Here is a 25,140-nt window from a genome sequence, read left to right on the forward strand (position 1 = left end):
GAGGCATATATGAGTTTCATTAGAGCATCATAAAGGAAACATCCAAAATACCTGTGCTATGGAAAACTTGTTCTATAGCATTGCTGTAGATCGGGGCTTTCAAAGTGTGGTCTGGGGATCAGCAGCATCACTATTACTTGGAAACTTGTTAAAAATACAAATTTTGGGGTCCCACTCCAGTCTTAGTAAGAGACTTGGGGGCTGTAGCCTGGCAATCTATATTTTAATAAGATTTCTGGAAGATTTTGATATTCAGGTTTGAGAACCCCTGTTTAGACTAATGATTTTTGTAGTCACATTATTATTAAAGGAACATGGAGGGTAACATTTTTTTAAAATGTGGTCTTCTTTTATACCCATGCATATAATGCATGCTAATGAATTCTTGGGACACTTCGGTCTTGAAAGGGAAATCATCTGGTTACCCCCCCCCAGCAAAGAAGCTGGGACTGGAACTGAGGGCTGCCAGCACAGTGCTTTCTAACACCGTACACTCCTCCTGTGTCGTGCTTCCAAAATCTCTGCTTCAGTGCACATCCTTTGTGTGCTAAACTTTCTCTTTGTTTTTTGCTTTATCTGCCTAGACTTTGAGTGTCTGAAGGTTATAGCAATGAATAGGGATAGCATTATTGTTTATAAAAACTATTTACAAATTCACCCAGTATTTAGGAGGGAACCCTCTGAGAATTATAGAACTCCCTGCCACCCTAAAGTGGCAAAATATGTTTGGTTAAAATAAACACTAAAAAGAGATTTGGGGTGATAGGCATCATCAGAGATAGAGGGGCAGAAATGAACTGGATGAGGCAGGAAGGGAGGGAGGGAGGAAGGAAGAGGGAGAGAAGACTCAGAGATGAACTTCCATCAGGGAGAGCTGAACAAAGGGGTCTTTGTTTGGGAACACACCTACACACATACATGCATTTTGTGATCATAAAGCTGTTGATCGCCCCCAGAATATCTATTAAGCAGAGCTTTAGGTCTTCCATGGATGACAGAAAACTGCAACAGAAACGTTGCAAGAGAAAGAAAATGAAGAACCTGAGCTTGGTATTTCTCTACTTTCCTTTGCTAGTTAACAACATATTCTGTGTTATCTGAAACTTCGTTTTTATTAATGAAATGTATATCTTACTATTATGTTGTTTTAAAAAGAAGTTATTGAAGACTATGTTGTTTTTTGTTTTGTGTTTTTAAAGATTTTATTTATTTGACAGAGAGAGATCACAAGTGGGCAGAGAGGCAAGCAGAGAGAGAGGAGGAAGCAGGCTCCCTGCGGAGCAGAGAGCCCAATGTGGGACTCGATCCCAGGACCCTGAGATCATGACCTGAGCTGAAGGCAGAGGCTTAACCCACTGAGCCACCCAGGTGCCCCTGTTGCTTTGTTTTATAAATAGTTAAGATTTATATAATATGACCAAAACTGAGGGTTAGAATATTTGTTTTGAGTGAACACAGAGTACTGATTTTATGCAGATAAAGTATGAAAAGTAAAATGGCTTGAAGTTTTTTCTTCTTTAAAAGATCACGTTTGTACTAAAACTAAAAAAAGTACAATGACGTAGCAATAATATTATCCTTAAAGTAATGAAAAATAATCAGAATCTTCCTGTAAACTCCTGTGAAGACTTATGTTTCTATAAAACAGTGGATGGCACTATACTATTTACACAGGACACACCAACTGGGGTTCTCTAAAAGACCACAAAAAGAGACATGAAGACAATCTTTCTTTAGTTTTTAAAATTATCACTTTATGCCTAGATTTTCTGGAAAAATAATAATTTTTTATAATAAACTAGATCATTCTACTAAATGCTCTGTATAACTTTATAACAAATAGCTTAGAAATACGTTTTTCTGTTCCATATCCAAGACTTTAATAGCTCTCTGAATAAAAATTAATTATAATGAAAATTAGTCTTTTGCAATGTCTGGTTTTCCCTTGTTACAGGCTACTGTAAGCACCTGTTAAAGGCTCAGACAATAAGATGAGACATGACTGCCACCGTGTGGATAGTAAAGTTATAGATTTCAAAACCAATAAACCTTCATTTAATAAAAGAATTACCATATTCTTTACTTGGAAATACAATGGAGACAGTACTATTGGGTCTTCTTTGAGTTATATTATTCTAAATCCATTAATGTGATATTCATTCTTGGTACAAGTAGTTGCACACTACTATTAACTGGCAAAATGCCAGTTATGGAAATTATCATCTTGCTGTTCAAAGTACTTTTCACAGACCAGCAGCATCTATACTACGTGGGAGCTTGTTAGAAATGAGGTCAGACCCCACCTCAATACCCTGAATCCAAATCTGCCTTTGAACAAGATGCCCAGGGGATTCCATACGTACTGCAGGCCAAGAAGTGTTCATCTACTGTTAAGTTCTTACAATAGGGGGATCTCACCCCATCCAATGCAGGGGACATGACTTTTACCAAAAAACCCACCTAGTTAAGAAAAATAGTTTTTCTTACTTGAGATGACTTTATCTTTGCAAATGTAGAAATCTATTACAACTATTGTTTGCTTAGGTTAAACTAATGGGATTAATTCCACAATTCGGAGAAAAAATTAAAACATTTTCCAGAAAAAAGGGCTTGTTTAGTTTCAGGAGAGATTAGAGTATTTTATTTTGCCCAATCAGAGCCCTTCAGCATAAAGAGACATTCATATACATATATATGAACATTTTCCAGAAACATTATAATACATTTTTTAAAATACCAGCTTAACGGTATTTATTTACAAAAATATTTCATTACCTAATTTTAAACCTTTTGCTGTGATGACATTTTGTAAAGTACAGGAATGCAAAATAACTACAAAGTTTGACACATTTTTAGTGTTTGCAATAGTGCTTTTGTTTTTGTTTAAAATGAAACAGTACACAGAGATTTTTTTTTTTTTTACCATATTTAAAATACATATTCCAGCAATTACCTTTAAGATAGTTACTGGACTGAACAAAATAAAAAAAAAAAAAGTGCAGCAACTGAAAACTGCCTGCGGGTTTAAGGTAGACACAAGCTAGAGCTCTATACCAAGCATGCTTGCCCCTGATGTGGACAATGTTAGGAAAACTTATCCTTGCTCTTTTTAATATTGTTTTGGTGATGCATTTACAATGAACCAATAGTATAACTAGAAAGAAATGTTTTTCTGGTTCTAACTATCATGTTAAGCAGAGGTCACACCTAAAGTATCACAGTACCATTTATTTACAAAAAAAATTTAAAAAATTTAAAATATGATTTACTCTTTGCATTGCTTTCTATTGACATATTGAGTCTTTTTTTTTTTTAACTCTTCACCTTGTCTTCAACTGAAGCAAAGTTCGAACAACACAAAACACTTAGCAAAGTATATTTAAAAAAATGAAACTCCCAGTCAAAGAGGATTCCATTGCCATTAGCCTATGTCCATTTAAATGCCTGAGCCAAACAATCTACAATAAATTAGTGCTGACTTATTTACATCTCATACACTATAAAATTTTAAATTAAACTGTGAGCCTCATTCATTGCAAAATACCAGCAAAACTGACATTCATGATTTTTCCGATGTATAGTAGTGCAATATGCAATAAAAAGAGCAATTATATGTAGCTCTGGACTGCTGTACTCAATTTGTAAGTGAATTGTGCCAAGTAATTTAAGATTGTATTAGTAACTGAAGAAAGCCATGTTATAACCCTGATAACTGGGAAGTTATTAAAATCATTTAATTCAGCTGAGAAAGGTAAACTAAAGTTTTCCTTTTAATTTTTGTTGTTGTTACAACTATTTTCTGTCCACAGAACTTTGAAAACTTCTGTGACAGTAATAAGATCATTAATATTCACAGGAAAAATAATCCCCATAGCACTTTACAAGAAATTGATCAGTGATGAAAAGTGTGATTAACAAAAGCTGTAAACAGTATCTTCACATTCATTTTCAAATGAAAAAAAATTATTTGTGGGCATAAATTTCAATTGAAGAGAACAAACACTCTAAAAAGGAAAAGAACAAAAGGAGGACACTTAAGATAGAGAAGTGCTCTTTTTCAAAGTAAATACAGATTAAAAAGTCTAGGAATAGTGATCAAGTATCAAACTGATAAGGAACAAATTCTATAAACTACAAAATAAAAACCTTCATTGACAAAAATACATAAACTCTGTTTTCATTTTTGGAAATTTATTTTTAAAAAAGGTAGAAGAAAATACCTGGAAAACTATTTTAAATATATATATTTCTTAAAACAATAGTTAAGGTAGGCGTCCGACAGCAAGCTGTAGTTAGTGAGAAAAATCTTGCAATTATTGTTGTGGGCATTTTTCCCAAAATAAAATTAATATTTGAAAATGCTCAATAGAGGGTTTCTTTTAAACCATATTAATGATTATCTTTCCTGTCAATGCGTGAAGACTTTTGAATAATGTATGATTCTCTAGAATTAATTGTATCTCGATATGAGATACCAATATTTCTTAGTATAAGCGTAAACATAACTTTTGTATGGATAATATACATACTTTATAAGTACTTTGACTTAAACTTAACAAGTTCACCATTTTTAAAATTAAAGAGTACATTTATAAAAATTTCATTTTAAAATTAAAAGTATATTCTCTAGCAGTATGTATAAATATAACATGTTACTGTATGATCTTAAAACAAATCTGAAAGTGTTGCAATAATTTAAGTAAGACCTAGAACACTGAAACATACAGCAAATGCTTTTACTATTTTTTTCCTTGAAAACTATATAAAGCCCTATTAAAGGTTTTAAGACTATGATCAGTTTAATTGTTAAAGGTGCAGCTAGCAGCATATTCATGATTTTGGTATGTTTTATACATATGTATCATTTGATTTTAACTGAGAAATGTGGATTAAATGATAATAAAAAGTTTTCATTACCTAAAAAAGTGCAGAAAAAATTCAAGTTTAAAGTTCAGTGCTCTTTATTTTGCAAAAACAAATAAACAAAATCCCCAAAGTTAAAATGTAAAATAAATCTTTGCCACAAAAAATTTACCTTTGGATATAGCTTTTCTAATGTCATTGAAAAAATGCCTTCAGCAAAACATATATGGAATCTGGAACTCAGGGTAAAACTCTGTACTCCGTGGGGGTCTCCCCTTCCTTTCCTCAGCTGTCTTCCCTTCAACCCTTGTAACCTAAAAATGTGTAACACTTTCAGACTTGTTTAAAACACTCACATATCTACATGAAAGAACTTCAGAGAAACCTACAATTAAGGTCTAAGCAAAAGAAATGCTTCTTTCTTCACTATAATGTACTGTACTTAAATTGTAATATACTACACATAACATAGACAAATAGCAGCATTTTTTTCACATACATAAAGAAAAGCAAATTAAGAAGTCAATCATAGCTCAGTGATATCTATAACCATTTTTGAAAACACTTTTTAAACAGAAATGCAAACCCAGGAGATTAAGATGATGCAAATCTTCAAATGGATGTAATATACAGAATTTGTCAGAGTACTAAGATTTCAAATAACTTTCTAAGCAAACACATAGAATTTAAGTTTGAAGAGTGAATTGGATATGTGGTACATATAGGGAAACAACTTCCTATTGACAAGCTGCTAATTAACGAATACTTTAATGATTTTAGAGCCAAGGACAAATGCAACAAAGAATAATGTCCTCAAATGAGGATATGCAGGAAGCACACACAAATCTTTCATCTTTCTAATATTTTCTATTTTTGACTTTTTTTTTTTTTTGGTTTGTTTTCCTGAAATCCTGGCTTGCTGGTGACTTACTTTTTGCACTTAAAAAAAAAAAAAAAAAGATGTTACCTCTCAAATTACAATAAATTCCCTGGGTTAGTTACTACTGCAGACTGTCTCTTATCTACAGACTGAATCAAGTATAACTCGGAGAAGCTATTTCCTATTCTCAAAAATACTTCAAGCTTTCTAGTTCTAAATGAGTTTCTAGGTTTGCTGTGCATAATCTGTAGATTAATTTAAAAACAAAATAAAATAACTCAAAATATTGATTTAACATTTTCTTATAAAATCCATCTCAGATAAATGTATCTACTTCTCTATTTGAAAATAATTACAGGATTAATTCATTTTATATACATCAGGAAAAATGACCACAGAAATAAAGCTGATGTACAATTAACACAAAATAACAGAGCAAATTAAATAATTGGAGCTAATATGCCCTTCTACCTAATGAGGAATCCACCAGTATATTATTTTACTTAATGCTTCTCAACTTCAAATCTATACTGTTAATTTTATTGATGACATTCTCAAAACTCTACCTTAAAAAAGGGCCTAATACTTCCTGTGACAGATCATGGAACAACGGATTTGTTAGATAACATAGGATACAAAACTCGCCATCTGTAAACTTCTGACTTTTCACCGTATCGCTGGCATTAACTAAACAGAAACATGTTATCCATAGGTATTTTCTACAAATTCGAAACCTTTTGAAAAAGATTACTTTAAAAATATTTATTTTGGCTCGATCAATTATCTCTAATCACATATATTTAGTCCCTCCCTAATGATATTCAAAGTAAATTTTAATGTAAACGTTTGTATCCCATAGTGCACATTACAAAATGTAAACATAAAAGCTTTATTAATGAAAAGAATAAAGAGGAAAAGATGCATAACAGACTGTGTGAAATTAAGATGTTCTACACATACCTTAAATGATCATATGGAATAGAAAAAGCAACCATCAAGTTTGCTATCAATTTGTGCTGTTTATCTCTTAATGAAAAAAGAAAATGTTTTAAACAATTTTTTATAGAAGAAAATATTTAAATTTCATTAAGAGTAAGTATAATGCTTCCATTTTGCTCTTCCTTTGTTGCTTTAAGAACCACCAATAATCATCTCAGATGAGCCTGTGTTAAGATATCACTTACTTCCAGGTCTACAAAGTCATCTCTTCCCTGTCTGCAATGCTGTCTTAGGAACAGATCATTTGTTTTTCACTGACAGTCTCACTTGCATTATACTCCAATACAGAAATAATTTAGTTACCAAAAATGCACATATTTTCCTTTCCTTTTGGCTTTTTAAAACCTCGAAAGGACATGTACAGATTTAATAGTATATTTCTACAGAAAATATTTTGTAGGTCATCAGACTAGACTCTTATATAGATAATTATTGACAACAGATGCTTGTTAATTTTCCATGCGACAGCATGTGCACTAAGATTTAATTGGCTCATCACCTGAGTGTACTGGAACTGTTAGCAAATAAAGGGTATTTTAAAAAGGGAGCTGAGCATTTTACTGAAATAATGAAACATTGTTTTTAGCAATTTTAATTAAATAATGCAAAGGTACATTTGGTTAAACATTTTATAAAAATTCAAGCAAAATTAAAAACTTAGCCAATTTCAACATTTCTACAAATTTAACCAGTAACTATTTTGGTCAAATCCACCTTTAGCTGAATTAATGAGAACGAGGACAAGGGACATTGAAGTATTCTCCTCACCACAATGGAGGTTTTTCTCACTTTCCACACTGTATAGCCACTACATGGAAACTCCCAGAATGATGAGCAGTTCAGTCATGCTCTACACTTTTCTTTTCAATGAAAAGTGATGTATCACCTTGTTTTGCTTTTGACAAAATATGGACTAAACACAAGTATACAATAACAAGAATCCAAGAGTAGCCCATACACAAGTCAACTATGTGTATGTTTTTATTATTTAAAGCCCACCATTCAGCTTATCTGTCTAAAGATATGGTAACAAACAGTTTGTTTCTTTTTCACTAATGATACTGATGACCATTCAGTTTAAGGGAGGGAAAGTCCAAGACAGCTGTTTATATTTCAGTCAATGACACAAACAAACTACTTCAGCTTCAGGACTTCTGACTTACTGTCTCTCCCTCAAAGAGGTCAAACACTGATGGCAGATACAACAGCACAAAATCTTTTGGCATATGAAAGTTTAATACAGGAATGATCCAGGAATAGTCCCTGCCAGGTCTCCTCCACACTCCCCTTTGTTTCTTCATTTGTAACATGTGACCTGCTTAGTTCCCAAACTGTCAACTCATAGCCGGCACATACCACCTACTCCACTTTGAGTGTGCGTGGACACTCCTTAGGTAAAGCCACATGACTGAGGTAAAACAGTGCATGATTGTGCTAGGAAAGAACAGTATCCAGTGACGAACATCCCTTTAATGTTAACTTTCCTAAAGTGAAATCAATAAAATAAAAAAGGAAAATTCTTTTTCCTCCTGGCTGAAGTTGGACTTATTTGGATTTCTGGTTGTCAGAACTGGTACCACTTCTTATCTTTGTATTTCAACATCATCTGAAGGAGAGAAAACAAAGTGTTTTAAAAATGGCAAAACATTTATGTTATAAATGATTTCTATATTTTCCAAAACATTCTATCATCCTGAAACATTCTATAGTGTTACTATATGGCTTACTTCATATCAATTTATACCGAAAGCAATAAGAACTGTTCCATTTAGAGAAAAGACCGTAACTATTTAAGAACTACAGCCTAGAAGGTTCTCTTATTTTTTAGAAATGTGATATAATTAAATGTCACCTCAGTATATTCTTTGGTGACCTAAGCTAATGCATTACAAATAAGGTAACTTTCAGTTCTCTGATTTGAGCTAAAAATAATGGTTAAAAAGCCTGATGAATGAAAGGTTGACATCAGTACTCTTGCTGCCATCCAAAACTTACTGAGCACTTACTCTGAGGTAGACACTGTATGGCACACCTTTATTACATGAATTCATTTGGTCCTCACAGCTCTATGGTTAGAGATGATTATTCTCCTCATAAATAAAGAGAATAAGGCTTATACGGGATACCAAAGGTAACACAATGGTGAAACTGGGATTTGAGCCCACTGTCTGATTAAAGAATCCATGGATTTAACCACCTCAATATATTATTTTTACAGACTCTCAAATATGGTTCATAAATATCTTTTGGTAGAAGATATTGTTAAATGCATTAGAGATCACAGTCAGATGCAGGCTTATGCCAACAAAATTCTTCACCAAGGTCACTAGCCTATATCTGAGGTGTGTGTTAGCTTAGTACAAGGACTCACGAGGGATCTCCAAATCTCTTTGAAGCCCTGGACAATCTCTCTCAGGTCAAGTGACCTCTTTCATGCATTCCAGTGTCAGCATTCTTGAGCAAGGAAATGATGACTTTTGATTGAAAAATTTAGAGAGCTATTACTGATAGATTGGGTACTCAAATGTAAAAATAACCTTAATATGGTTCCTTCAGATAACAAATTTAAAATGTCCTCAAGGACTAGGGTAGGAACTAAGTGTGTGAAGTAACCCAGTGTAAGGCATCACAGAGTGGCAGACCTCTGTGTCAAAATGAAGATCTATATTCTACCTAATTGCCTTTAAGGTCATTTTCTAAGGTGTTACTATGCTGGCGAATAAAGTATACTTGTAAGGCCAGCTAGGGATCCCTTTTTTACAGCATTAGCTTCTAAGGTCCCATGATTTCCAAAGTTATCAAAATAAATTTGTTGCAAAAATGCATCTCATTCACCCTCTGTGTGAACTAGTCTACAGACAGATTTAGTATTGTTTATTTAAATTAAAATGTTCATCAATTTTAGTTATATAGACCAACCTAAACAATGAAGAGAGGCAAAACTATTTCCATTTTTAGAAGTTAGTAGTAAAATTGGAGGCCTCTGCATTCCATAAAAACATCTGCAAAATCATTGACTTAGTTTACAAAAAGCCTGACGGTGAGCAGTTTCCTTCATAATTCATAAACTTCAGTAAAAGACCAAAGGCTACTGAAACATAGTCTTGTCATAGCTCCCTCTGGTGGCAAAAATCAGGAATTTGCAATTGTACAGAGGATAAATGAAAGTCCTTGTGTAGAAATATAATAGCTATTAAAAAAAAAAAAACAATTTTCATACTTGCTTTACCAAGGTTATTTTGTTTAAATATTTGTTTGATAGACATACCTCATGTGCATGTTTAGAAAATGAATCTGCACTGGACAACATAGCTGCAGTTCTTTCTTCCAGGTCACCAAGTTTCTGCCCTCTTTCATCTAGTGCCAACCTGGCTCGTGCTAATTCACCAACGACTCCAGATGCTGCTCCTTTCACGCCTTCAATGCCGCCAGGGCCAGGGATATGCTGTGCAAGACTCCTTGAGGCCTTTCCTGAGGATGATTCTCCAACTGAACGGATTTGATAAGTGAAAGAGAAATTCAAATAAAAATTTTAATACAAAAATCCTACTATATAACATTAAAACACAATTTTTAAACAGATGAATGGATAAAGAAGATGTGGTATATATACACAATGCAATACTATGCAGCCATCAAAAGAAATGAAATCTTGCCATTTGCGACGACGTGGATGTAACTAGAGGGTATCACGCTTAGCGAAATAAGTCAAGCGGAGAAAAACAACTATTATATGATCTCCCTGATATGAGGAAGTGGAGACGCAACATGGGGGGTTAAAGGGGTAGGAGAAGAATAAATGAAACAAGATGGGATTGGGAGGGAGACAAACCATAAGTGACTCAATCTCACGAAACAAATTGAGGGTTGCTGGGGGGAGGAGGGTTGGGAGAAGGAGGGGTGGGGTTATGGACGTTGGGGAGGGAATGTGCTATGGTGAGCGTTGTGAAGTGTGTAAACCTGGCGATTCACAGACCTGTACCCCTGGGGATAAAAATATATGTTTATAAAAAAAAAATAAAAAATTTTTTAAAAACCACAATTTTTAGGTGCAGTAACAATGTAATTGAAGTATTTTTGTATTTCACTTCATAATGTTTTTATAGGATTTTAATAACTTTTAGATAGTTTTTAAACATGCAAAACCAGAATGTATACTAATTTTCTACTCTATATTAGTTTATGTAATAAAATCTGTGTAAAAAAGGGACTAGTAATAATTTGTCACATGAATGATGGGCATAATGACACGAGTTTACATAATTGTAAAAAATTACTATTAGGTCTAGAAAAAATTAAAGATAAATTAAATGTACAGATTTGATTTAGTTTATTTACTCCATGCTTTCTCATACTTTAAATACTAAGCTTAAGCTTAGAAGAAAAATGAAGAATTTATTCATTATTCTATTTCAGTATCCATATTCTACACCCCCTTCTTTCCATTTATCTTGTCATTTACAAATAGACCAAATTTTTCCTTCAAAAGATCTCAGAAATTCACTCCTTCCTTTCCCTACATAATCCAGACCTTGATTACCTAATACCTAGATTACTACAAGTCTTAAATTCTGTTAAAGAATGAGGTCAGATTTTTCCTCTTCGCTCAGCACACATTTTTCTTTAGAAACATAATTCACATACCATAAATTTATCCCTGAACACTTCAGCAACTTTTAATTTATTCAGAAAGTTGTGCAACCATCATCACTAATTCCTGAGCATTTTCTTCAAAAACAAAAACAAGAACAGAAACTCTATGCTAATTATTAGCAGCCACTTCCTACCCGCCCTTCTCAGTCCTTGTCAATCAATAATCGACTCTGTTTTTATAAGTTCTATTCTGAACATTTCATATAAATGGATTCATACAATATGTGGTCTTTGTGTCTGGCTTCTTTCACTTAATGTTGTCAAGGTTCAACCATGTTGTAGCATGCATCAGTACTTTATTCTTCCTGATTACTGAATAATAGTCCATTGTGTGGAGAGAAGACATTCTGTTTATCAATTCATCAGCTGATGGACATTTGAGTTGTTTCTACTTTCTGGCTGTTATGAATAATGCTGCTATGAACATTTTTACAAGTTTTTGTGTGAATATGTGTTTTCAGTTCTCTTGGGTATTTATACCTGGGAGTGGAATTGTTGAGTCCAGTGATAACTTTATGTTTATTTTTTTGAGGAACTGCCAGTTTTCCAAAGAGGGTCTGTCATTTTTACATTTCCACCAGCAATGTAGGAGTTCCAATTTCTCTTCATTCTTGCTAACATCTTTTTGATTATAGCCATTATAGTGTGAAGTGATATTTGATTTGTGCTCCCCTAATGAGAAATGATGTTGTACATCCTTTTATATGTTTACTGGCCATTTGTATTTTGTCTGGAATACTGTCTATTCAAACCTTTGCCATTTAAAAACTGGGCTGTCTTTTTATTGTTAAGTTGTAAGAATTCTTCATATATTTTGAATACTGGGCTTTTTATCAGATTTCAGATAGATTAGATATAAGATTTATAATATTTTAGCACAATCTGTGGTTTGCCTTGTCACTTTCTTGAGAGTGTTGATTTTTAATTTTAATGAAATTCAATTTATCTATGTTTTTCTTTTGGTTGCTTATGACTTCAGTGTCATACCTAAAAAAAAATCACTGCCTAATTTCGGGTCACAGAGATGTATATCTATGTTTTCCTCTATGGCTTTTACTGTTTTAGCTCTTACATTAAGGTCTTTGATCCATTTTGAGTTAATTTTTGTGAATGGTGGGAGGGGAAGAATCAACTTCATTCTTTTGCATGTGGATATCCAGTTGTCCCAACACCATCTGTTGAAAAGACCATCCTTTTACCTTCAAATTTTCTTGGCATCCTTGTAGAAAATCAATTAACCATACATGTATGGACTTATTTCTGGATTCTCAGTTCTATTCTATTGGTCTGTGCACCTCTCCTTATGCAAGTACTGCACTATCTTGATAATTATAGTTCTGCAGTAACTTCAGAAACTGAAAGATGTTGAGTTCTCTGTCATTTATCTTCTTTAAAAAATTTTTTGTGTATGTGTGGCTATTTTGGATCCTTTCCATTTCCATAAAAATGTTAGGAGCAGTCTTTCTTCAAAAAAAAAAAAAAAAAAAAAAAAGAGCTGGTATTTTGACAGGGATTGTGTTGAATGCATAGATCAACTTGGGGACCATGGCCATCTTCCCGCTATTTAATCTTCCAACCCATGAACGTAGAATATCAATCCATTTCTCTATGACTTAATATCTTTAAGTATTTTGAAGTTTTTAGTGCATTTTACACTTCTTTTGTTAAATTATTCCCAAGTATTTGACCTTTTTGATGCTATTATAAATGGAACTGTTTTCTTAATTTAATATTTGATTTGTTCATTGCTAGTATGCAGAAGAAATAAAGTTGATTATTTATATTGATTTTTTATCCTGCAATCTTGCTGAACTTATTCCTTATTTATTTATTTATTTATTTATTTATTTATTTTCTGGTGTGGCTTAAGATTCTCTATTTCAAGATTATGTCATCTGCAAATACAGATTTTTCTTCTTCCATTCTAATCTGGATGCCCTTTAGTTCCTTGTCTTGCCTAATTGCCTTAGTTAAAACTTCTAATATGAGGCTAAATAGAAGAGGTAAGACCTTTTGAATTTCCATCTGAAGGTTATCATCAGTTTAAAATTTTGGGGGGAAGTTGATTTTGAGAAGGTCTTCATTTAGTGTATATCTATGAATGCAGAAATCAATTTTGGGAGAACTGTTGCCTTTTACTGAATCTTCTACTGCATGAACATGGTATATTTCTTTTACTTGGGTCTTTAACTTCTGTCAACAAAGTTATGTAACTATCTGTTTTCCCCACAGGGTCCTAAACATCTGTTAAGATTTATTTCTAAGTATCTGACTTCTTCTGTTTGTTTTGATGTGATTGTGGTAGACAGAATAATGTCCCCCACTCCTCTAAAAGATGACCTTACTCTAATTCCTGGAGCCTGTGATTATGCTACCTCACACAGGAATCGAAATGAGGCAGATGTGATTAAGTTAAGGAGCTAGAGATAGACCATCCAGGTAAACCCCTTGTAATCACAAGCAAAGAGCTCTTTCCAGCTATGGAGAGAGAGAGAAATGGTTTCAGAAAAATAGATTCAACAAGTTGCTCGCTTTGATATTTTAAGTAGGGCAGTTACATTCTCTTATCTTTCTTCATTCCTGATAGTGTTTACTTATGCCTTCCTTTCTTTTCTTCCTTCCTTCCTTTTTTTTTTTTTTTTTTTTGCTCAGTTTCACTGGAGATTTATCAATTTATTAAGTCTTCAAAAAATCAACTTTTGGTTCTGTTGATTTTTTTTTTCAATTTTGCATTTGTTTACTAAGTCATTATTATCTTATTACCTTCTATTTTCTTTGGTTTATTTTGCAGTGTTTTCTGCCTTTTAGAGATGGATATTCAGTTCAGTCATTTTCACGTTTTCTTTTTGAGTAATATTATATATATATATTTAAGGCTATAAATGTCACTACTACTTTAAATGCATACCAATGGTTATCAAGTTCTTTGACACATGGGTTATTAAAAATTTATTTCTTAATTTTTTAATATGCGGATTTAAAATTAGCTTTGTTATTAATTACAGGCATAATTGCATTGTGATTAGATCACAAATGCTTAATTGATTTTAATCCTTTGAAATTTTGTTTTTTAAAAATCACTTAATATATGGTTCACTTAAACCCCAACTTTTTAAAATGCCAAGTTTCAAATATACAGGAAAGTAAAAGAACTATATCATAAACCTTCATACACTTATTATCTAATTTTGGTAATAGATAACATTTTTTTGCTATGTGAATGTCTTCAGGTAAAATTTTTAAATATTCAAAATTCATTATAGACATGACATTTTACTCCAAAATAATTCAATATACATCTATAATTTCCCTATAAATATATATGTATATTTTTGAAAATTTTATTTATTTATTTGACAGAGATTACAAGTAGGCAGAGAGGAAAGCAGAAAGAAAGGGAGTAGGAAGCAGGCTCCCTGCTGAGTAAAGAGCCTGATGTGGGGCTCAATCCCAGGACCCTGAAATCATGACCTGAGCTGAAGAGGGGCTTTGACCACTGAGCCACCCAGGTGTCCCCCTACAAATATATTTTATGAACATCCTGTGTATGTTTCATTAGGTTTAAGTTCATTAATTGTGTTGTTCATGTCTTCTATATCTTTTACTAGAAGACTTATTGTTGTCTGTTTTTATATCTCAATCAAGGGGCATATTAGCAGTTTCCTGCTATGATTGGGAAATGGTCTCTTCTAGTAGTCATGTCATTATTTCTTTATGTATTTTGAAGTGAAAATATAAGGTGTATTCAATAAAGCCTTAATATTTACATTTTGATTATTAATACAGCTAAACCAGCTGAGTCCTCATTTGTGCTCATGTTTTTCTTTTAAAATTTTAATACTTGTATTAAGTATGTCTGCTGTAAACAATGTATATTTTTTTCTTCTTAAGGTCAGTTGGATGACGTTTGCCTTTTAAATGGGACATAATTACTATGATTATTTATATTTAAGTCTACAGTCCTTTACGTGCTTTCTATTTATCTCACCTGTTTTGTGTTCTTTCTCTCCATCTTTCTTGCCTTACTTTGGAAGGACTGTGATTTTCCTGCTATTCACCTGAAGTTATGTACTAGGTTGTAGAGGTCAACTCAGAAATTTTCACATGCATCCTTATTAATGCTGCTAGATATTTTTAAAAAGACTCTCAAAGAATGTATGATCTCAGTTCACTTTAAATTCATTACCGTTGGGTGCCTGGGTGGCTCAGTGGGTTAAAGCCTCTGCCTTCTGCTCAGGTCATGATCCCAGGGTCCTGGGATCGAGCCCCACATCGGGCTCTCTGCTTGGCAGGGAGCCCGCTTCCTCCTTTCTCTCTCTGCCTGTCTCTCTGCCTACTTGTGATCTCTGTCAAATAAATAAATAAAATCTTTAAAAAAATAAATTCATTACCCTTTGTGACTCCCTTGATTTTATGTGTTTTGGGTCACAGTCTATTTATATGTGTATACACATACTATGAGATTTTGCTTTATAGTCCATAAAGATTATATTTATGCATGCACCTGCTACTTTCTTTCTAGAACATTGTTTCTTACAGCTCTGACATTCCATGGAGGATTATTTTCCCTCTCTGTGGAGTACAGCTTTTAGAGTTCCCTTTAGTGTGGTGGCAAGTTGTTTAGAAGTCTCATTCCTGAAGTATATTTTCTATCTTCAACTGTTGAGAAGTCAGTCTACTGCTTGTTAAAAAATACCTCATTTTTCTCTGGTCACCTAGAAGATTTTCTTCTCGTCTTTGATATACTCTATTTTCATGTAAAATATCTAGCTTTGAATTTTTTAAGATTTATTTATTTGAGAGAGAGAGAAAAAGAAAGAGAGAGAGTGGAGGGATCAGAGAGAGAGAAGGAGAATCCCAAGTAGATTCCATGCTGAGCCCAAAGCAGGGGTCAATTCCATGACTATGGTATCATGACCTGAGCCAAAACCAAAATTCAGACACTTAACCAACTAAGCCACCCAGGCACACCTCTAGCTGTGAATTAAAAAATACATATATACTCTTGGAATTCATTAGGTTTCCCTCAATATGTGAATTAGTATCATCTATCAATACTGAAAAATTTCCAGTCATGTATGTTTACATATTGATGCTTCTTTACATGCTTTCTTATTTTTTTTTTAAAGATTTTATTTATTTATTTCACAGACATAGATCACAAGTAGGCAGAGAGGCAGGCAGAGAGAGAAAGGAGGAAGCAGGCTCCCTGCCAAGCAGAGAGCCTGATGCAGGGCTCGATCCCAGGACCCTGGGATCATGACCTGAGCCGAAGGCAGAGGCTTTAGCCCACTGAGCCACCCAGGTGCCCTGCTTTCCTATTTCTTTCTTGAGAAGTCTAACATATGTTAGATCTTCTCACTGCAACTTCTATTTCCTTTATCTTCTTTGTATTTTACATCTTTTTTGTTTCTCTGTACTACATTCTAAATGGTCTATTTTGACTATCTTCAAGCTGTATAATTTTCTCTTAAGTTGTGTCTCACTTGTGGTCAAATTTATCCAGATTTTAAATTTGTTTTTTTTTTAATCTTTCAGTTCCAGAACTTCATTTTAGTTTTTTACCTATTTATTGGTATTGATTTTTAGAGTTTTCAGTTATCTGACAAAATGTTCAGACATGGTGAACGTGAACGTAGAATATGCATAATTATTTTACAGTTTATGTCTGATAATTCTAATATTTGAAGTGCCTGTGATTTGCTTCTACCTTTTTTGTTTCATTGTTCATGGTGTTGATTACTAGTGTTCATGGTTAACTTTGATGACATAGTTGGCATATTTCTACAAATAATTTGAGGACTTGGAATATGTTATTTTCCTTTAGGGCACATTTTCAATTGCTTCTGCCAGGTGCTAGGGACTTGAACAGTCCGTAATAATACTTAACTAAGGTTGAAAGCTTTCTGGGACATTCAGGTAAATTTTTTTTTTTTTTTAAGATTTTATTATTTATTTGACTGAGAGATCACATATAGGCAGAGAGGCAGGCAGAGAGAGAGAGAGAGAGGAGGAAGCAGGCCCCCTGCTGAGCAGAGAGCCTGATATGGGACTCAATCCCAGGACCCTGAGATCATGACCTGAGCCAAAGGCAGTGGCTTAACCCACTGAGCCACCCAGGCGCCCACATTCAGGTAATTTAAAGCTGAGCTCAGTCTCTGTGTGTGAGGGCTGATTGATTTCCAGTTCACCTTTACTCCGTAAGCTGTGACCTTTGGGATCCTTGCAAAGAGAAATTGTTTAACAAGATCCCTATGCTTACTCCTTGTAGGAGCCCACCTTGCTAGTATAAACACAGTTGAGTATCTCGGCCTCCCACTTCAGATTAGCAAAGTATTCCAGGGTCAAAGTGGCCTCAGTCTGCCAGACTCAGCACTCTGAGCACTCATCCTTCCCCATATCTTTACTATACTGTTAGCTCTCTGATGTTTTTAAGAACTAAAATAAATAAATAAATAAAAATTTAAAAAAATTAAATTTTGTGTAACTTTATCAATTATCTTTGGTGAGAATGTTATTCCAAATTATCAGTTTCCCATAACTTAAACAACAGTCTTCATTTTTAAAAATGAATTAAAACGGACTGATCCTTAGTACCAAGATGACTGATCAATAATATGGGTAAATTTTGAAAATTAAATTGCATTGCACTACTACTTACTGATATTTAATCTTACAGTTTTTCTAATTAGTAAATCAAACACAAAAGGAAAATTCTATAGTATTTTAGCAAAACAAAGAGAATAAAAAGAAATTAAGGACATAACAGCTCCTATTTGAAAGAAGTGTCAAACAATCATTGACTTATTATTAGTTTATTCAAGGACTAATTTCTACTCTGTGCCAATTATGTGGAAGGCAGTAAGTGAACAAGACTTTGCTATTTTAAATAACCTTCTATGCTATGATAATAGTTCTGAAGGTAATGTAAAATTAATTTTTAGGTTAACTTTTTCAAAGTTAAGGTCATTGATTAAAGTAAATTATAGAATTGAAATAATAAGGATCACATTTAATGAAAATAAAATATTTTGTAAGCTATTCATTTAAAGTTGTGAATATTCCTTTTTAACCACCTGAAGCTATTCTCCTGTTGGTTCCCTGAGTAAAATTAAAATTCCCCCGATTAGGATTAGAATGACACAAAAACCTTTATATATTTTTGCTAAAAACATGGATATAGTAATTGTGACAAAGAGGAAAAAGGTGAACATAACTTATACATATAAGAAGAATTTAAGTGCTTTGAATGTTTCAGATTTACAGATACAGTATCCGAATTAAATAAATCAACTTACACAGTTCTTCTCTATCAAGAGATTGTGCACCACCTCCAAATAAGCCTTTAAAGAATCCCCTGTTTGGTGCTTCAGGTGTTTCTAGAGGAGTGAAGAGTTCACCCAACATTTCCTTTAAAATCAAAACAAATTGTAATTGGTAAAGTTACAGGGAAAACTAAACTATAATTTATAAAACCATTACTGTAAACTCTAATTTAAGCTTATAATATTACCTGTTGATGTCACAGACAATGAGCCCATTTCAAATGATTAGATCCAGCACCTACTGACTTAATGAAACACTTAAGACTAAATTGACTAACTTGCTGCTTGCTACTTTGGCTAGATTATTTTCCTTACATTTCAAGCAAAAATTATATTCTTGCTTAATCTTAAGAAGATTCCAATCAGTATGACAAAATTTTCCCATAATTCCTGACATCAAAAATTTATAACTGGTTTAAAACTTAGGTCCTCCTACATTAGAACGAAGAAAAGCTAATAGTAAGTTGAAAACTTTAGTGTAATAATGGTGATACACAGTTCTGGAATTATCACTTTCAGCTGAGTCAGAAAACTAGTAATTTAGAAAGACACTTCAACTTCTTTTTTCATAAACATAGCCTAGGAAGAGAATTATGCCAACATACACCTGGGATTCCAGAAATTCGGCAGGGAGATAGGAAGGATTCTATTGTCTGAAATTACCATTTTTTAGAGCAAAGAAATGGTAAAACTAACTCAGGAGAAAATAAAGGTTGCTGACATGTTACTGAATTGTAAGAGGGAAGAGGAGTTTCTTTGAGAGATTGGGAGCAACATTATTTATAAGGCAGCTCTGGGAAGTTTTAGAATCAAAGTAAAAGTATAGTGTGGCTTTGGGATTGCATTTCTGACCACTTCAGAGTAGTAGCTATGATACAAAAGACATGTACATTATTGGTTCTGCATAGGAGTTCTGCTGTATCTGTTTTCACATTATTATAGTTGAAGATGAAGCATGTATTTTTTAGTTTCTTCCTTAGGGCTGGGCTAAGAAAAATTACTTAAGGATGTTCAAAGATTTTACTTTAAAGTATACTCATATTAATGTTGTTTCTCCAACCAGATTATAAATGGGAAGACATAATTGTTAACACAATATAAACAAGAGCTCATTTATAATGAAGTGAATTGAAGCCTGTACATTTTTTTCCCTCTGAAATTCTACAAAGTGGAACAAAACTAGAATGAAAAATCTCCTGAAAGTGGAAGAAGATTGTCTGGACCCTCCCCTTGCATTTCAGAAATATACAGGAAAGATGCACACAAAAGGGGCTACTGTTTCTACAAAAGACTTTAATTAAAAGGAAAAGATGGTACTGATTAAGTAAGCGTGGTTATTTAGCTATGTCAAATATCAGTTTAGCATGAGATTATTTTTACATATATTTTAAAAGCCTAAAAGTTTACAAGTAGGATAGTATCAGTGAGATAGAAAATACAGGGAAGTCTAGCAGGCAAAGGAGACGTGTTAAAAAAATACAGTCGCCAAAGGCCCTGTTGCTGTTTGCTTCTGGTTTTTCATCTTTGTTTTGGAAAACTTTTGTCCAGGTTATTTATTTGTTCTTTTTCATTCATAGTCGACACACAATGTTACATTAATTTTGGGTGTATAACATAATGATTAAAAAATTCTATACATTACTCAGTATTCATTACAATAAATGTAACTGCTGTCTGTCACAATAAAAAAATATATATATCCTGAAGTCAATAAGTCAAACTTGTTAAAACTTACTAATGAATATACTGATAACTATTATTTAATTCAAATTTATATTACATTATATAACAAAGGTGATTTTAGGCAAATTTCTGATTATTTTTATACTGTACTACAACAGATTCCAATTTAAACTGTATCTATTAAATTGATAAAACAAAAATGGCAAACAGCTTTCATCTGAGTGTCTTTTATGCTAAATCAAGAGTAACATGATGTGTAACAAGTGATAGTATGTAGATATGCATTTAAACATTTATTTTATAATTATAGCTCTTAATTTATTTGGTATTTGAGCTTAAATTTTATAAATTCAAAGAATATAAAAATTATATTTATAAATGAAGAGTCATTTATATAGTATAGGAATTACTGGAATGAGAATGAACTTTGGAAACACATGGACTTAGGTCTGATTCTCATCTCTGCCTTTTATTCACAGAGGCATTTTAGGCAAATCAGTTTCTCAAAGAACTGGTTTCCTCAGCTTTAAAAAGAAGAGATAATAATATCTACTCCTGGAATGTTCTAAGGATTAAAGATAATGAACATATAAAGTGCCAAGAGTAGACACCCAATGATAGAAACACTTAAAGAGAAAAACTCCTTTCAAACAAAAGATTAAACAAATTAGGAAATGTGGAAATCATTTATCAGTAGATCAATAATATGAATAGATTATCTTTAAAGGAAGTTTAAAAGTTTCTTATAGTCTGCAGTCTCGGTATTAAAATTTGGGGAGAAACACTGATTTTAAAAAAGCATATATTACAACAACATTAAATAGTATCTATAGATTTTTTTTGCTTGTATTTAAATAAGGATTTTACCTATGATTAAATTTACTATTTGAAAGATTAATTTTAATGACGAATAATGCTAGCAAAATCTAAAATAGACTTGTATTTTCTATGATATATTTCTACATCTAATAATAGTAAACTGTATGTCTGAAATAGTATCTGGAACTTTTAAACTACCCTAAAATATGAATATATAAAAAACAAATCTAAAAAAACCAAAAAAACCAAAAAAACAAATCTGATGTTGAACTCTTGGGTTTCACTTTTCGTGTGTGTTAATAACCTTATGGGGTAAAATTTAGGACTGATTTCATGGGTCAATGAATATGCTTTATCACTAAACTCTTTTTAATATATCAACCAATCAGATTTCAATAATTTTGATTAAGAAAATCCTATGTTATAAAAATACCAAGTCTAAATAAATATCTTCCAAGATGAGCACAGCAATAAATTTCAATATTGAATGTATAACACTTAAGAGAGGCTAAATAGTTCAACTGTCAAAAATTTTGCTCAGTGAGTATTTGAGAGTTTGTTTACAAATTACAGTATTAAGGTGCTTAGGACAGTAACATTGTTTAAACTGAAATAATTCATATGTTCCACCTCTTATTTAAAATTGTGTTTTTTATTTAAATTCAAACATAAAAACAGTCAGTTTGAGAAGATAACTTGTACATTTTGCTCATGTTTTTACTCAAGATATGGTTAGAATAATGCTGTAGAAATAAATTTAGTTATTTCAATCTATAAATATATAGTTTGGACTAACTGCCTCTCCAAGACAATAAAAAGTTCTGGAGCCATGAATTTTTAAAAACAGCTTTATTAAGGTAACTGACATATGACAAACTGCACATACTTAAAGTATAAAATTTTAACATATACCTGTGAAATCATTGCCATCATCAAGATAATGAACATAGCCATCACTCATGCTTCCTTATGCTTGCATGGGAAAGCCTCTTGTTCTTTCTTGAACCCCCATCACCAAGTAAATGCTGATTAGCTTTCTCTCAACCTTGGTTAATTTATATTTTCTTCAGTTTTACTTAAGTGGAATCATACAATTTTGTAAACTTTTTTTGGCTTGGCTTATTTCACTCAGTATAATTACTGAGATTCATCCATGATATTGAATGTTATCAACTTTTTGTTCCTTTCTATTGATGAGTTTTATTCTACTGTATGGATATATTGTTATTTGATTATTCACTCATCTGTTAATGGACATGTAGGTAGTTTCCAGGTTTTTGGCTAATACAAATGCAACAATTATGAATATCAATTTCCTTCTCTCTTGAGTTAAAAAACTAGGAATAGAATGGGTAGGTCTTCAGTTTATGAATGTTTAACTTTTAAAGAAACTGCTAAGCTGTTTTCCAAAGTGGTTGTACTGCTTTTTGTTTGTTTGTTTGTTTATAGTCCCAGTAGTGTGTTGGGGTTCTAGACCCTTTATATCCTTGTGAGAACTTGACATGGTATTCTTCTTCTTCTTCCTTTTTTAAAATTTATTTGAGAGAAAATGTGAGCACAAGTGCAAGAAGGAGGAGCAGAGGGCGAGGGAGAAGAAGTAGACCCCTCTGAGCATGGAATTGAACACCGGGCTTGAACTCCTGAGACCCTGAGATGGAGACCCGAGTTGAGACAAAGAGTTGGATGCTTAACTGACTGAACCACCAAGCTGCCCTAGTGTTCTTTTTAATTTTACCCTTTCTAGTTAAGTATTTATGATATCTCATTATGGTTTTAACTTACAGTTCTGTAAGGCCTAATAATGCTGAACAAAATCTTTTCATGGTAAAGGAGCTATTCAAATATTTGCCCATGCTTTTATTGGGTTATCTTGCTTGGCTTTTACATATTCTGGATATAAGTTCTTTATAGATAGATACATGTTTTGCCAAGGTTTTCTTCTAGACTGTGGCTTATATTTTTATTTCTTAAACGTCTTTGAAGAGCGTAAGTTTTAAATTTTGTTGAAGTTGTCAATTTGTTCTTTTATGGGTGGTGAGTTTGGTGTTGTAGCTAAGAAATCTTTACCAAACCCAAGTTAACAAAGATCTTCTCTTAGGTTCCCTCTAAAAGTTTTATAGTTTTAGGATTTACATGTAGGTCTATGATACATGTTGAGTCAATTGCTATATATACTGTGAAGTATGGATCAAAGCTCATTTTTTATATTTTAATATCCAATTTTTCCATCATTTGTTGGGAAGGCAATCGTTTCTCAATTGCATTGTCTTTCTCAAAAGTCAGTTGTCCATATATGTGTGTGGGAGTATTTCTGAACTCTATACTCCGTTCTATTGATCTAGTTATCTAATTTGATGTCAGTACCATGTTCTTTGGTCACTATAGCATTACAGTAATTCTTAAAATCAGATGGTAAACTTTATTCTTTTTCAGAGTTGTCCTGCCTATTCTAGGTCCCATGCATTTCCACATGAATTTTAGAATAAATTTCCCCCAAAAAATTTCCACTGAGATTTTGTGAGGTTGCCTCAAATCTATAGATCAATTTTGGGAGAACTGGTCTCTTACTATTGAATTTTCTGACCCATGAACAAGGTACATATTTCAATTTATTCAGATTATTAAAAATTTCTTTCAGTGTTTTTGCTATTTCCAATGTAGAAGTCCTTCACATTAATGTCATTTATTCAAAGTAGATCATATTTTTGTTGCTATTATAAATGGTGTTTTTATTTACTTAAAAGATTTTATTTACTTATTTGAGAGAGTGAGCGGCACAAGCTGGGGTAGGAGGAAGGGGCAAAAGACTCACTGTTGAGCAGCGATACCCACTTTCTCCTATGTGGGACTCAAATCCCACAACCCTAAGATCATGACCTGAGCCAAAGGCAGACACTTAACTCACTGAGCCACCCAGGGGCTGCTAGGTGGTGTTTTTTTAACTCTCAATTTCCAAATGACCACTGCTTGCACAGAATTTTTTTTTCTGCATATTGATCTCATATCTCGCATTACTGTCAAACTGTTATTTCTAGTAGCTTTCTGAATAAATTTCCTAGATGGATGATCATGTCATCTGTGAATAACAACTAGTTTACTTTATCCTTTCCAGTTGAGATGTTTTTTTTTTCTTTTCTTGCCTGAATGCACTGGGTAGAACCTTAAATACAACACTGAACAAAATACAACACTGAACAGGAGTGTTGAGAGTAAATGTCACTTTCTAGCTGATTTTAAGGAAAAATTATTCAGTAACTAATCACTAAGTATTAGGTATAGATTTTCCCTAGATGTCTTTTAAGCTCCCTTTTATTTTTTCTTTGCTGAGATTTTTTTTTTTTCTCAAATTTGGAAAGGGTGTTGGATTTTGTCAACTGCTTTCTATTAGTTAACTAATATGGTGAATTACAGTGATTGACTTATACATTCCCGGGGTAAATGCCATGATAATTAATCATGACCAGAATTATCCTTCTCATATACTGTTAGATTCAATTTGCTAAAACTTTCTTCCTAATTTTTACATCTGTATTAGTGATGTATATTGATCTGTGTATAATTTTTGTAAAGTCTTTGTCTATTTTTCATATCATGTTAATTTTAACTTCTAGAATGAGCTGGGAAGGAGTTCCCCACTTCAATTTTTGAGTTTTGTGTAGAACTGGTATTTCTTCCTTAAAATGTTCATAGAATTCATCAGTGAAGCCATCTGGGCTTGGAATTTTCTTCTCAGATACAGTACTCTTCAGTTTATCTTTTTTTCTTTAGTGAACTTTGGTAATTTGTGTCTCTCCAGGAATTTGTCCATTTTCATCTAAGTTTTTGAGTTTATTGGCATGAAGTTTTTCATAATATTTCCTTATTGTCCATTTCAATATTTTTTGAATCTGTAGTAATGCTACTTCTCTCATTCTTGAT

General features: G+C 32.8%; 1 protein-coding gene across 6 annotated transcripts in view; it reads right to left on the reverse strand.

Moving 5' to 3' along the window:
• Positions 1–2,613: 2,613 nt before the first annotated feature.
• STXBP5 (syntaxin binding protein 5) overlaps positions 2,614–25,140 on the reverse strand; it is a 176,452-nt gene continuing 153,925 nt past the window's right edge. For all 6 annotated transcript variants that reach the window (XM_045066264.1, XM_045066262.1, XM_045066260.1 and 3 more), the window contains 3 exons: positions 18,694–18,805; positions 10,011–10,231; positions 2,614–8,348 (listed from right to left, as the gene is read on the reverse strand). In XM_045066264.1, the coding sequence (XP_044922199.1) occupies positions 8,307–8,348; positions 10,011–10,231; positions 18,694–18,805 (375 nt within the window). In that variant the 3' untranslated portion in view covers positions 2,614–8,306. The remainder of the gene's footprint in view (positions 8,349–10,010; positions 10,232–18,693; positions 18,806–25,140) is intronic.

This window comes from Mustela putorius, unplaced genomic scaffold (genome assembly GCF_011764305.1).
Source record: "Mustela putorius furo isolate JIRA1106 unplaced genomic scaffold, ASM1176430v1.1 tig00003863_pilon_pilon_pilon, whole genome shotgun sequence".
Taxonomy (NCBI): Eukaryota; Metazoa; Chordata; class Mammalia; order Carnivora; family Mustelidae; genus Mustela; species Mustela putorius.